The sequence below is a fragment of the Siniperca chuatsi genome, linkage group LG4 (assembly GCF_020085105.1).
Source record: "Siniperca chuatsi isolate FFG_IHB_CAS linkage group LG4, ASM2008510v1, whole genome shotgun sequence".
In the NCBI taxonomy this organism is placed as follows: Eukaryota; Metazoa; Chordata; class Actinopteri; order Centrarchiformes; family Sinipercidae; genus Siniperca; species Siniperca chuatsi.
Window position 1 is genome coordinate 7234017 of NC_058045.1, and position 15025 is coordinate 7249041.

Consider the following 15025-nt stretch of genomic DNA (forward strand, 5'->3'; position numbering starts at 1 on the left):
GATTGTGATCAATAAACTGCACATGTGAATAGGTTGCAGTGTATCTAATGCTTTACATATAACACTGGTAATCTCATACTAGATTAAAAGTGTGTTGTTTTAAAGAATGATCAATATTTGTTACCATCTGCCTTCCACTATCAGACACTAACTTGGGCGACAGAGAGTACGATTGATTCTGTAAATTGAATAAGTAAAATCTAATTTGTGGGTCTCAGATCCAATACTAATAGTGTTGTACCATGATTTGGATTTTAAATGAGGCCCCTTGTGCTGAATACACTTCAACATCCACATATTTGGATGCAGAGCAATGACTATCCCAGCTGTAGCACACACATTCCTCTCCTCCCTACTTTGTTCTGTGCCTCTGGAGATGGTAGTAATACTTGTATCGCAGAAGAGCACTTAAAGCTCCTAATATAATTATCTATCAGTTCACAGCCACGGACAAATGAGTTCAGCCTGGAGATGGCTTTATTTCCCCGTGGAGCAGTCTCTCTCCTACCAACTGATTCTCCGACTCTACCTCGCAGCTGCTTACATTAACAAACACACAACGTAATAGAGCCCATTTATATTCCAACACACTCTCTGCTCACTTGAGCTTTTTCTGCTCCTCTTCCCAAAAAACTTTCTACCTCAGGTTATCATGACTCCAAACTCATCCCTGAGTTGAACGGTAGGGCAGGGGGGCACGGACGGTGGACAGTGGGCAGTTCGCAGTGGCTGGTCGTAGGTTGGCAAGGGCACCATCTGGCCTGCTTTGGTCCAGTGGCTTCTAGCTGGTGGTGGCATGAAGCCAGTGGGCACCTGAGTAGTGGTGGCACAGCAGGGCAGACTGGTCCTCCAGCTGGCTCCTAAATGTTCAATTTTCCATGGCAGTGCTGAACCCTCTGCAACAGATGCCTGGACCCACAGGGAGTCCACTTCATTGCCTGTCCTATATTCACCGTTAATGACCGCACATATCATTGTGATTGTGGCTGGTGAAGCAAGGCAACAGAGAAAAGTCAGTTTTACTTTAGCTGAGAGTTTAAATTGATGAAATTGCATTAGCATGTAATATTTTGTGCTGTATGACAGTTTTTCCATTATGTTTTCAGTGATCTTCCATTCTTCAAATGGTTCTAATTGGTGTGCAAAATTCACTGCACTGTTAAAGAGATCTCTGTGGAGAAAGATTTTTCTGTCAAAAAGCGAACAGGAGCATGAAATTACTCAAAAGTATTCACAGTATATGTTTTGACTTGGTAATTACCATCTATGCAGTTTAGGAAAAATACAAGGACGAGCGTAGTTTAAAGCATTTTACCTCATATCAGTGCAGTGTAAACTCTGTCTTTAGAAATCTGCAGGATTGACTGCACAAACATATAGATCCTCAGCCAAAACAAGAAAAGTCACTTTGAATTTACATATTTGTCTGTATTAAAACAAACACAGACAAATGCTCTACAGTCCCACAGTGCCTATGGATTTGTTTTCCAGATTTAACTGTGGCTGCAGCTGAAGCTGAAATAATCAGGATAGCCACCATTCATCAAGAACTCGGCTTACATTTCTGTACTCAATAAATAAATTTGGCAAATTTAAATATTTGCCAAATGTTTTCATTAGGTCTCATTAAATTTAATAACCAACAAATCTGTTCTACTGCTGTAGCTGTATCCTGATATTACAGTACATGTGAAAACAATTTAACGTTCACACGCACTTCACACCGTGATTGGTCAGCTGTGCTGATGTTAGAAAGGAGCCGGGGTTTGAACTTGTCTCTCCAGTTCTCCTTTTCCAATCTTTACACAACTATTTCTGTCACTTTTCACATAAACAAACCAAGTGCAACACTATGAATGTCTTCCAGGAGAGTTTGTGAAAATGTGCACCTTTATCCCCATTTTTAAATGATATCACATCTCCCCCCATCTCTATGATTGCCTTGCTTTTAACTCCGACTTCCAGTGTGGCCAATTGGAACAACTATAAACGCTTTTGATTTCCGATGTGGTCGGTTAACACTTTGTATGAGCTAGTTCTGTTCGAGCATACCCGACACAGGAGTGTGATTCGTTTTTGGTGGAGGAATCTGAGGTAATGAAAAGCCACATTTTAGCTTTGTCAGATTATTTGTACAATACACAGAAACCAGAAAAAAAAGTAGTTTGCTGAGACTAAGATGCAGATAAAGCTCTGGAAAAAAGCTTGTAAGTGGACCTTGACTTAAGATTTTTGTCAAACTACACTTTTGTTTCTGTGCAATTCCAATACATCTGGCAGTACTAAAATGTGGCTTTTTTATTACTTCAGTCTTCCAACAAGGTTTCCAGGTTTTGTGAGTCCTACACATAAATATTCACACTCTTTGGTATTATTCTGTCTCATGTCCTCCTATGTGGGATGGGTCACTTCAAAAGTATGACACAAAAAATCCAATTCAATTATATAAATACAGAACTTAATAGCAAAATAAGGCTGGATTTTTCAACAGTGGATTCTGTCACTGGCCGTTAAAGTCCTTGCTACTAAAAAGCCCTTCAGCAGTGAAACAGTTAATCTAAATATTCACCACTTAATTCTTCACTTGATTCCCCCACAGAGGAAAAGTAAGGCAGACATTATTATCACAAACCCATGTCTGGGGATTTAGTCCTCCAAGTGAGATGTTGGATGTGTTAAGAGATTTATCCAAGCCACATGTTCCTCTGTAAGGTAGCACAAACCTGCGAAGCAATTAGTGATTTCTGAATTCTGTTTGCCATGTGGCCACTGGGGACAGAAACCATCTCGGGCTCGGTGAAGGACTGAAGGGGAAACCTGCTAGCTGGCTGGGACTGACTGCACTGATAAATTTCACAGGGCCTCCGAGAGTCACGGACTGTCAGCACAGAGTGATGGGCCATGCCAGGACATGATACACTGATCTAATTGGTGGATAGCTCAAAGACAGTAGAGGAGATTCCAGTTGTATCTGATCTGTAGTTGTGGTTTGCCTCCTCTGGGAGACTTTTCTGGTTTAAATTAAACTAGCAGTTAAATTTTTTTAAAAACCAGTTGTGTTTTGTCTGATTTGGTGCTAAAAGATACGTGAATAGAGAAAACAGTAAATAATGTGAAATGTTTCAAAAAATGCCATGAAAAAAGAAGCTTTTTAAAAATGTGATTAAAGCAGAATGCAGTCGATCATGAATGCCACCAAAGCAAATGCATCCTCTATTTTAGGAAAGTAGTCAATACACTGATAACACATAGGCATCAGGTTCCAGCACCCCACAAACATTTTTGGAACTCCGGTTTTGATGTTTTCTCTTAATTACCGCATGGTCCTCCAAAAATCAATATCTCATTTCTCAGCCCAATGGCAGTCTTGGAAGAGGCAGTATAGGAAATATAGAATAGCTAATACTCTCTGGCATTGAGATAAATTTTCCCAGACAAACAACAAGCAACAGTGAAGCCTTAGGTGTTTGTACAGCTATTTTTTATTTTTATTTTATTTTTTAGCTGATGCTCTTATTAGGGATAATTTACAGCAAGTGGTGAGGATTTAGTGGCATCTAGCGGTGAAATTGCAGTTTGCGACCATTTGAATACCGCTCGCCTCACTCTCCCGTTCCAAGCGTGTAGGAGAAACTACGGTGGCTGAAAAAATTGGTATACCACTGGTTTTCAACCTTTTGGGTTTCAACCCTTAAAAGGAAGTAATACCTACTTGCAACGCCTTGCATATGGCTATGAGATGTGAGGAGCTTCACCAAAAAGTAATTTTTTCTTCTAATCTCAGATTGTTTCATTTGACTAATTGTTAGAGGCCTGAAATAGTAAATCGTATTTTTGTTTTGCTATAGCAGATGGTATATTAAATTCTTGAGGAATTCAAGGCAACACGGGGTGAGTAATTGATATACAAATCATTTTGGGGGTGAAGTGCTAGTTAGTTAGGGTCAGTTATCATGCGACAAAGACACCAACTCAGCTGAGAATTGGTGCAAGTTTTTTGCGTCATCGATCGGTTTTCGCAATCGGAGACTACAAAGCATTAATCCCGATCGCATATTTTTTCTGAATATCTGAATGTTGGCAGATTACGATTGGCGGCCGATCGATCTGGGCATCCCTGCTTAATACAAAATATAACTGAGGCTTGTTTCATTTCAATAAAAAACACAAATGTCAGCCTCAAGGTGGTGCTAGAGGAAAAGTCAGGGGATCACCAAAAACATTACGATTCGTTCTTTAGAGAATATGAATGCCTGTACAACATTTCATGGCAATCCATTTAATAGTTGTTGGGATATATTATGGAAGCCTATTAGGAGACTATATTAAAACAAAAATGTAATTCCACAGTAGCATTATAGTTTTCCACATATGTAAATGAAAATGCAATAATCCAATTTTCATTTCATTCATTACATTTTCAAAGTTGTATCCTGCTGTACAGTGGACAATATTCAAATGTTAATTCAAATTTGAAAATTAAAATGCAATATAAACTATGTAACCTGATTTTCCATTTATGCAAGTAATATTTATGCAATATAATGCAATTGCAGAATTACATTTTAAAGTTTACATTATCATTTTAATATAGTCCACTATAGGCTTCCATAATATTTCGAATCTGGACGAAAGTGGTGGACCAACTGACACAGTGACTCTGCCATCCCTAGAGCCATGTCTCTTGCGTGGCTAAAAAAGCAAAAATGCTAGAAATAACAATAAATCATAATACTTTTCTGTAAAATCTTTCCTTATTTCTTATCTTTTTTTTTTTAAGATTATTTTTTCGGGCTTTTTGTCTTTATTAGATAGGGACAGCTGAAGAGAGACAGGAAAGGGAGATGAGAGAGGAAGGGGAAGACATGCAGCAAAGGGCTGAAATCGAACCCGGGCTGCTGCAGTAAGGACTCAGCCTTAGTGCATGGTGCACACGCTCTACCAGGTGAGCTACCGGGGCGCCCCATTTCCTATCTTATTAATCATCTCACGACCCCTCAGATTTATCTCACGATCCCTTGGAGAGGTTCCAACCCTGGTTTGGGAACCACTACCTTAAACTAATTCAGTTCACTCTTCCTTCCTCAGACGTTTTCAAACCAATCTATAACTCATTTACACATATACATGTTCTGTAAACAAATGCTCCCGGGGAACAAAACACATAACAAATTCAAATTGTTTCCCAATGGCATAAATCAAAGAGCGGACAGACCCAGAGCAGGACTCACACTAATCTGAGCCAGGTGTCATGTGTATGCAGGCTACATATTCAAGTGTCCTTGCAAAGATAGTATCATTATTTCTCATATTGTCCATATTAATTGGGTCAGCAGCTGCAAGAAGCTTGACTTGTGCTGTTGCTTGGCAACGATTTCCCAAGCATATAGAAAAACGTAAACTAGAACTTTTCTCACTAGGAGTTACATAATGATATCGGCAACCTTGTTCAAAAATATTCTGATATTACTAAATCTCACAAAGTGGTATAAACAAAATAGAGTATATACAAATGTATTCATTTATTGGTAACACAAGGTTCAAGAGACATACAGTACACTGAGCAAACACTGAAAGAGTTCCTCTGCTTTAAAAAAAGCACAGACTCAGGAACAGGAAGTGTCAGTTTTGCAACACAATTCAATGAAAATGAACAACAAAGAGGAAACCCTCACTTTTAACCTAAACACAATACATTGCAAACATATTAGATCCCCTTCAAGTCCAAAGAGGTTCTGCCCTTTGGTGAGACACTAATATCTAATGTCTTCATAGAGCTGTAATGTATAAAAGGATAATTACAGAACCAAACGCTGCAACCAATTATGCTAAATAAACTGACCTCTTCACAGAATGGCCTTTGTCAAAAACAAGTGTAGTAGCAAACACATACACACTTCACAAGTCTCCAGTGCACACATGCACACGCACACACACACACACACACACACACAACATGCACTATTAAGTATAAAACATCCTTTACAGACACAAATGACACAATGCGTCCAGAATGTACACACACAGCCACACACACACAGTCTGCAGTGTGCCACCAGAATAATTAAGTTCTACAGTGTTTTATATAATCAATTAATAAATTGATACATTTTAAAAAGCTATTATACATTATAGGCATTATAAATACATTATACATATGATGATTTAAAGGTACATTTAAATGGTGTATTAATAAGCTAAAAAAATCAATAAATTTGCCAAATAATAATTCTACTTCCTTATTCTGTCTAATATTTACAAACTCTGTTTAACATTTAGTTTCCATTATGTGTTTGCTTGACTATAAAGACAGCTCTCTTTAATTCAAAGACTGTAAGACATGTAAGCATTGTGTCACCTAAAAATTAAATGAAATCCTACCCACAGAGCAGCAGCAGGAGCTTTGATTGGCACGACTCCCACAAATACATAGCAGTTGGCCAATCAGAGTAATTAAATTTAAGTAATTATGAAATGAAAACTGTAAATGTTAAAGCAGCAGACAAATGAATTGTGAGATGCATTATGATAGGCACACAGTAAATTTAATACAAAGTCAAGTTCAAAAGCCTTTTTTAAATAACTTTTGTGAGTTTATATTTTAATTAAATTAATTTATCATTTAAAGACAGAATAAGAAAATTTAATTAATGAATTGGCAAATATTATTTTACCGTAGTATATAAATATATAAATGCTATCAAATGTAATTGAATTATTAAAAAAATCTTTATAATTCATCAATTTATGAATTGATTATAATTTAAAAAAATTACAAAAAGGTGTTAAGGAGCTATGGATGTGGGTATTTTTGATAGTCCATTATAATGCAGAGAGATGCAAGAGCACATAATATCCTTCCACCCTGTCTATCATGAATCTCTTTTAAATTAGCATATTATCTTATGTAGGAATATTTGTTCAAAATACGGAATTATTTGATATCATTGGTCAAATTTCTATGCAAAGTACTCACTGACATCTGAAAAACTTATATGAAACAATTCAGTTAGTAATGTAGTAATAATTGAGTTAGTATTTGCACTTGATAGTAAATAAATGAAGAGCATCCATTTTGGGACCAAAAACTCCAAATATATGTATTTTAATGAGACTGCATAGCATAGGAAAATGTAAAAAGGCAGTGAACACTTTCAAAGATATCTGCAGCAGGTTTCAGTTGCGTTTGAAATCAGCAATTTTTTTTACAATAGTATAATGTTTCAAATAAATAAATAAATAATGTTATCATGCATTAACCATGACTGCAAAACTGCTTCTAAAACTTTTCAGGTTTATCTAGGCATAAAGAAGCCCTGAGCTTTGGAGCAGAAGCCTCTCCTGCACTTCAATGGCATGTTTATGCCAAGGGCAAAACCACCTTTCTGACTCTGTCGGTATTCAGTCCAGGTGCAGCAGCCACATAAGCGATCATGAGGTGGCTTGTTGGTTTGCTATTTGATCTCTTCTGATTGCATTTATTATCTCTGCAACTAATATCAAGTGCGGGGATATGAATAGGTCATCAACGTACATTGATGTTCATAATCATGTCATTTCAACAAGAATGATACATTTTAAAAATCAAGTAAAAGAGACGTCACATCAGAATAAATTAAAATGATGAGGATCAAATGAGGTAAACATTGTCCATATGGTGTGAAAGCATATATTACATACATACATTTACAAAAGTTGCTTCTTTTTAGTTCCAAAGACGAGGACCAGAGAAGGAAATGTCATTTTAAGCATCAGTATGCACGGATTACTAGCAGATGTGTACTTCAGTGGTTGCCGTCAAACTGTGGAATTATCGACAGAAGGATTTAAAGGGTTGTATAAATATCTTTCAGTTTAAGAAAATGTATAAAGAAAGAATAATTAGACTATATGAAGTTGTCAGGAGATGCGTTTCCTTAGTTGATGGTGAATTATTGTGTATGGGTCTTGATAATTTCTTTTCTCATGTTACTGTAAATATTGGTTGTTAAGTAACTGTAATGGACAGCCAATCTACTTCTGTTGTTTATTGTGTTTTGAGTAAAAGGCTGGCAATATAAGATTTTTCTTCTCCCTGCTCCTTTTCAGTCAAGGAATGTGTAGAGCTGTGTTTTGATTGTGAATCGGGGTTTTTTTCTGGAGTTGTGCATTACCATGAGTGGAAAAAATAAAAACAAATAAATAAATAAAAAATAAATATAGAAGACATTAATATAGCAGACCATAACTCTTCCATTTTGTTGCCTATAGTAGACTGTCAGAATATGTTTCTGTCTGTATCTGACTATATAAAATATCAAGGCACTAGTGTAGCTGTAACACTGGTGTGATACAATAAAATTCATCTGACTGCAGTGTCATGACATGTAGAAAAACTCCTCTGATATAGGCACCAAAGTAGTTTGCCATGACAAAATTGAATTATGGAAAATGCAAAATCCAAGCGAGCACCATGTCAATTAAGAGTTTGCATTCTGTTTTAAAATATCTGTTTGTTACCAGAATTGGTGCCATTTTAGAGGCTTTTAAAAAGATTGTTTTACAAAAACATATTCAAACAAACGCAACTGCAATAGCCATCAGGACTGACTTGGTAACTTGTCATTTTCCTGAATCTCATGAACAGTTTTGTTCATCTTCTGTTGCAGCTTGGTCTTATCTGAAAAAAAGCAACAATTTAAGATCTTGACAAACTACATCAAGACTCTCATTTTCAACCTGTCTGTAGGTCTCTTCTATAGCTCAAAAGTTTAGAAGTTTATAAGGTCACGGAGAGATCTTGTGGACATCAAAAGAGACTGCTGGTTCCTCCTGCTCTGCACTGTCAATCACAATGCTTGGATGTGTCTCTTGGGTTTCCATGGAAATAGTTGAGTTCGTTGAGGGTGTTGCTCCGAAGTGTGGCCCGTCCACCGAGAGAAGCTTGGGTGTTCCTGAACCCTTCAGAACATCATTCATGGTCACGTGCATCTCCTCTGGCGTAACACCCATCTCCTTGCTGTACTCCGACGGCGACTTCCTCTTTATCCTCTCATACGACTTGTCTTGGTTTTCCGTGAAGGTCTCGCTGTCCTGAAATCGCCCAAACAACCAGATGAAGAACCCGAACAGGACAAACGCCGCCAGGCTTGGGATGAAGGCCAGGCACTTGATGTCCAGGCTGGCTCCGACAAAGCGGCTGTGGAGGAACATGTCCCGCTCAACGTAGGTTAAGTTGGTGCTGGGATTGATGTTGGTGGAGCGCCACGCGTAGGTGAGCGTGCTGTGGTTGAAGTTCCTGAGCGTTTCTGGCTCCTCCACTGTGTAGATCTTCTCACCAGGCCCGACATACTGACCATACTCGTAGGGCTTGTAGAAGATTTGGTTCTTCCACATGTTAAGGTCCAAAATCAGCACGAGGAAGATGATACCATAGTTGAACCACTTACCTGTAACAAAACACGTGACTTCTATTAGATTACAAACTATGCTATCTTTGACTAAGGAATAAACATGCACGCACTGTACAGATAGTTTAACAGGCAGATTGATGTACAGTACAAGCCTATTCCAAACAAGATTTAGAGGGCAGAGTCAGACAGATATGTTGTCACATTCATTTGTCAGGAATCCCTCGCCCTTTACATATAGCTTATGCACTGAGACAGATAGATCCATTTGCAGGTGCTACTTCCTCTACAGTATCTTCTAACGAGATCACTACATTACCATGTGACAGCCATCTCCCCAGGTTGACTGATAGCAGGCAGATGTCTCCCCGGTTATAAGTGACACCTCTCCCTTCCTCTCCCAGAGATATGCTGTTAATAAGCTTTTAGTTAAACCAATCACGTCGCGCCGGAGCCATTTCCATAATGCTTAATGGATATGCAATGCATTAGGGTTAACAACCTTTCGCATATCACTGAGCGTTTGAACAGCTTAACATTTAGCACAGGAACATTGGTTTTGCCTTCTCTTGATGGTTGTGAGTCGCCGTGTGTACGCGGCGGAACAAAATGGTGAACCTGCGAGGACGGTTTCAAATGGGAAATATACTCGCTCACTGAGAACATTAAGACACAGAGATGTGAAAGATGATAAGATGCTGCAGTTGCAGCGGTGGAGCCACCTGTGTGCCATATCAGCTAAACATGTATTATAAATAGTTGCTGTGGTTTAACCATCAAACTGTTTCCAACATAGAGGAAAACGGAAAACTAGAGCAGGGAGAGCATGTTTGGTATTCGCAATACAATTGAGAAACAGGGCAAAGTTTTCTCTATCTCGTGGACATTTTGATTTCTTTCTGCTATTTAATCAGTTTATGAATATGGGTGTTAGTTTACTGTGTTAAGAACTGTTCTCATGAAACGATGAGATGACCCTGTTCTTTGTATACAGCAGCTGTGCCTGTGTCTGCCTGTACCTGTGATATGAATGTGGTACTCCTCTTTAAAGATACTCTTGCAGACAGGAAGCTTGACCTTCACATGCGTTGTTGACATTCCTGGTAGATTCATATCCAGGTCACCCATAAATTGAGGGAACTCCCAGTCCTGAAAAACACACACACACACACACACACACACACACACGGTCATATAAATTTAGCTTGCCACTGTGATAATGTAGCCTCAGCTGTAGAAAAACGCATTTAAATAACTGCATCGGCATGACAAATGTCAACCATGTATTGAGCTTTACTGGATGTTGAACAGTTCATTGAATTTTCTCATATTAGTTGATATGAAGTCTCTGTGGAGCCTCTTCATACACTGACTGGAGGTCAAACATGGCGCCAGCCGCTGTAGACTACACTGTGTGTTTACAGGCTTGTGGCGTGTACTGATGTGCAAAGAGATTTAAACACGTCAAAACAACAATCAACAGGCACCCAAAACTGACATTTAGAAGCTGCCCATGCCTTGTGGTGTCAGCTCTTTTTGCTTGTATGTGGTTATATTTGGTGGTTAGTGGCTTTCAGTGAAAAGCAGTCACCGCTCTCGATGAGATACACATGCAAATGTCTCTGCAGATGGTTCCATCAATAAAAATAGTAAATGTCTATTATTGGACATGAATGCCATATTTGCTTTATTTCACAGTAAATATCACAGTATACATTACTAATGGCAATTAGTTACTTTGCATTATGAAACCATGTCATTAAAATGGTAAAGACATATGAAATTAATGAAAATCACAGACAGAAACTGATGAAGAAAATTAAAGTTTTAAAAATGTTTCTTTCTACTCAGCTGATTTAATCATTTCGCAAATTAGCTTTGTCATCTCTATTACAGAAAAAAAAACAAGGCACACATAATTTCAGCATTTTCATTTTTAGATTAGCTACATTTCCCCTCGGTTCCCGTAATTTGCACAGAGTGTCTTGCTGCATCACATTACCACAACTGTCTGCATTCACTATATCCTCATGTGGTCCAGAGTCTCCCATGCCAATACCTATGAACAGCATAACAGCTTGGTGATGGGCCCCTGGATATTAATTAAGTCCTCCACTCCTCTTCCAAAGCTGCAGTATCTGTTGCTATAGCACTAACAGGCATGGCATTTAAGCCATGCACCTCCCTCCCACAAAATAATGAGTGTCTATGACATAAGAACAGTTAACAGGTTAGCATATCACCCACATATGTAAATGTGCAAATGCATTTACACAAAGGACATAGAAATCTGACATTCAGCTGGGAAAATGCAGAGAAATAGTACAATTATACACTATAAACTATGAAAAAAAGGTAAAACCCAGCTTGGAGGTAAATCCAGACAGGTCATTAATTGGGGCATTAATTAGTTTGAGAACCACACCACCCATCTTTTCTCATGGAGGTGAGAGATTAACTATGGCACCCTATGAATGAAGCTGTTGGAAGGGCTGTGGCGGATGAATTTTTATTGACTGGTGGAACGTAGCGACGGCCCCCAGTGCTTGGGCCATGTAACGGCGCAGGCTAACTCAACTCATAAATAACTGTAGTAAATGTGCTTGCTGTACACTTCGCAGAAAATGAGAAGGGCCCATCGTAAACAAATCCATGTGAGCGAGGAATGATATACCGTCAAGTTAAAGGGAGAGGGAGTCTCTGGTCCAGACCGGCCCGGGGAGTTAAACGGAGATGTCAAAATAGGGAGTTTGCCCTTCATGTCACATTAGGTCTGTGGCTTTTTCATTAAGTTGAAAAGGCTGACCTCAGCAATGCACCAGCATCTTTGTGAGGAAATGCTTGCATACTGTAGGCTGAGCTGCTTCTATATATCTGCATAATCACAATAATTGGGTAAATGAATGAGAAAAACACCACAGTGAGAAGTAATTACTGGCCAGAGCAGCCAGAAGCCCTCCTTAAAATAATGAATTGTTTAAATAAATAAGTCTAGAAATCACTTTTAGTGGTACAGTTGTTGTAATACATATTACCATGGGAATTATAATGGTGTCCTTGCCAGGTTCTGTGGAGGGGTGTATTTGTAACACTAGAAGATATTCTCCCGTGCAATTGTGGCCTCTTAGTGATTAGCATAATCAACAGAGTAGAAACGTATATTTAGGAGATACCAAATATTAGTCTTGCAACGTGTCCTCTAATACCCACCAACAAGGCCTAGTGAAATATGTTCATTAAGCATTTGGAGGAGCCGTGTTGAATTAGGCTCGTAGTCAAACCACATACATGATTGGCCTACAGTTCTGGCTACTGGATAGCCGCGTAAAAAAAAAAAAAAAAAACTAAACAAAAAAGGACTTATCCCATTCTCTTTCTCCTCAATAAACAGTTATGTGGTTTTTAGCCCAGACAAATACATTTGCATATTCATGAGCCACTGACACAGGCTTTATTGATGTACACTCTCCTGTGGGAGGGAGGACATTGGGTGGGAAAAAAAGAGGGTGGGAAGAGAAAGTGAGAAAAACTCCAATCTTTTAAGTCATCATTAAAGAAAATAAACTAAGCTCACAGGGGAGTAGGGGAGGAAAGGGTGAGTTCATGGCTGAGGTCTGGGAAAGAGGGACGGAGGGACTGAAAGAGAGGAGATGCAAAGGAGTAAACAACAGTTTGTATATCTATATATTTGTGGGTGTATGTGTGTGTGTGCATGTGTATGTGTCCATGCCAACTGAGAGTGATCAAACACCCTTCTCATTGCTCTGTGCCACAGTGCCCCATTGATGAATAGGGAGGGAGGGAGGAGGGGGGAGGACGGGAAACTGGCAAGATGGGTAGCGGAGTAAGCCAAGAGATGTCCCAGCTCCTTTTTTTTTTTTCTTTTTAATTTTTTAATTGGCCACAGGGGAGCGGTCTACCTGCATGACAATGAGAAGGTCGAAGACCAAAATGAAGGAGGCCAGGAAGGCTCTGGAGACCTCATCGCTGGGCAGGAAGCCTCGGTTCAGGTTGTCCCAGCTGATCCAGTCGGTACTGATGACCAGAACCACCACCGATGTCAGAGAGAAGAGTACTGTCCTGCAGGGAGAGGAGAGGAGAGGAGAGGAGGAAGGAAGGAAAAGGAGAGGAGAGAAAAGGAGGGAAAGGAAGGAATGAGATGAGATGAGAGGAAAAGAAAGGATAGGAGAGGTGGGGAAGGAAGGAAGGAAAAGGAAGTAGGAGAGGAAGGAAGGAAAGGAGAGGAAAGAAGTAAAAAGAAGGAGAGGCGAAGAGAGGAAGGAAAAGGAAAGAGAAGAGGCGAGGGGAGGAAAAGGAAAAGCAAAGAGGAGGAGAAGAGAGGAGGAAAGGGACGAAGAGGAGGGAAAGGAAGGATGGAAACAGGAGAGGAGATGAGTGGAGAGAAATGAAAAAGAAGCAGAGTAGAGGGGAGAGAGAGACAAGGAGGGAAGATAAAAGGAAAGAGAGGGGATAGGAAAGGAGAGAAGGGAAGGGAAAAGGAAGGGGAAAATCTATGGATGACACACATTTAAAAAGACCCAGAAAAGTATTTGAATACAATTTAAAAATTTCTAGATGAGGTGCACTGTGAATATTGTTTATCTTGGAAGACAAACAGCTACACTTCCTCACCCATGTCAAATGCAGGAAAAGATAAATCAAGTACTATTCCGTTTCTCTTTTCATGGGCTCAATAATGTACTGAACAGCAATTTCACCTGGATTTGAAAAATGGCAGTGGATAAAGCTTCCAGGAAGATGAATGTGCATAGAGAAAAATTTTGTCTCTCTGTCAGTTTGTGGATGCAGAGACAATGCAATTCAAAACTCTACTGCATACATATTATTTCCATGCATTTACATATTTAACATGAGCCAAAATATTTCATTTACCTGCATGCAGTGATTGCTCTGTTTTTTTTTTTCTGCGTTCTTCCACACTGTCTGAATTGTGTCTATGTCACATTGCTGTTATTCTGCAAACAACAATGCACTGGAAATTTTTTCAACCATCTGAAGAGAGGCACAATGACAAAGGCTAGTTTTATTCTCCACTGTGTATTCCGTCTCAATGTCACCCAGTGATTACTGTGCTGTTGTGTGCATTCTCACACCACACATAGGCTGGCTGCATTGCAGATAGTGAATGCCAGCTCATATCCCATTTCAACTGTTAGGGAGATACATTTTGAGGGTTTTTATTATTCCACAGTGGGATTCTTTTCCTCAGCATGGCCGACTTTTGGCACTGTCCTTTACAATTTGCCATGACCCTTCAGCGCATATTGACAAGATATATCCAGCAACACATTTATCAATCATATTTCAAACTCTGAATTTCAAACGATGGCTCATCAAATCCGGCATTGATTGTGACAGTGAGAGTCGGGGCATCCATCAATAAAATGAAGGGGCTGCAAAAAAAGTCACAGAACAATTCGTCTGCTTGCATCCTAATCGCAGGTGAATAAATTCTGCGAAAGGAAATGTTAAACACTGCGGCCAAACTGTCTTTGAATTTTATGTCTTGAACTCTGTGTACATATCAAACAGATGTCAAACTGTTTCAACCGTATCCTCTCCTTCACTTCTCACTATGACCCTAAAATGAACCGCCGGAGAGGCGTTCACATGTC

At 39.2% G+C, this 15025-nt stretch overlaps 1 protein-coding gene across 4 annotated transcripts in view; it reads right to left on the reverse strand.

Annotated features, from left to right (window-relative positions):
- Window positions 1-5498: 5498 nt before the first annotated feature.
- tmem117 (transmembrane protein 117) overlaps window positions 5499-15025 on the reverse strand; it is a 49532-nt gene continuing 40005 nt past the window's right edge. For all 4 annotated transcript variants that reach the window (XM_044193797.1, XM_044193798.1, XM_044193799.1 and 1 more), the window contains 3 exons: window positions 13310-13469; window positions 10409-10538; window positions 5499-9428 (listed from right to left, as the gene is read on the reverse strand). In XM_044193797.1, coding sequence (XP_044049732.1) covers window positions 8767-9428; window positions 10409-10538; window positions 13310-13469 — 952 coding nt within the window. In that variant the 3' untranslated portion in view covers window positions 5499-8766. The remainder of the gene's footprint in view (window positions 9429-10408; window positions 10539-13309; window positions 13470-15025) is intronic.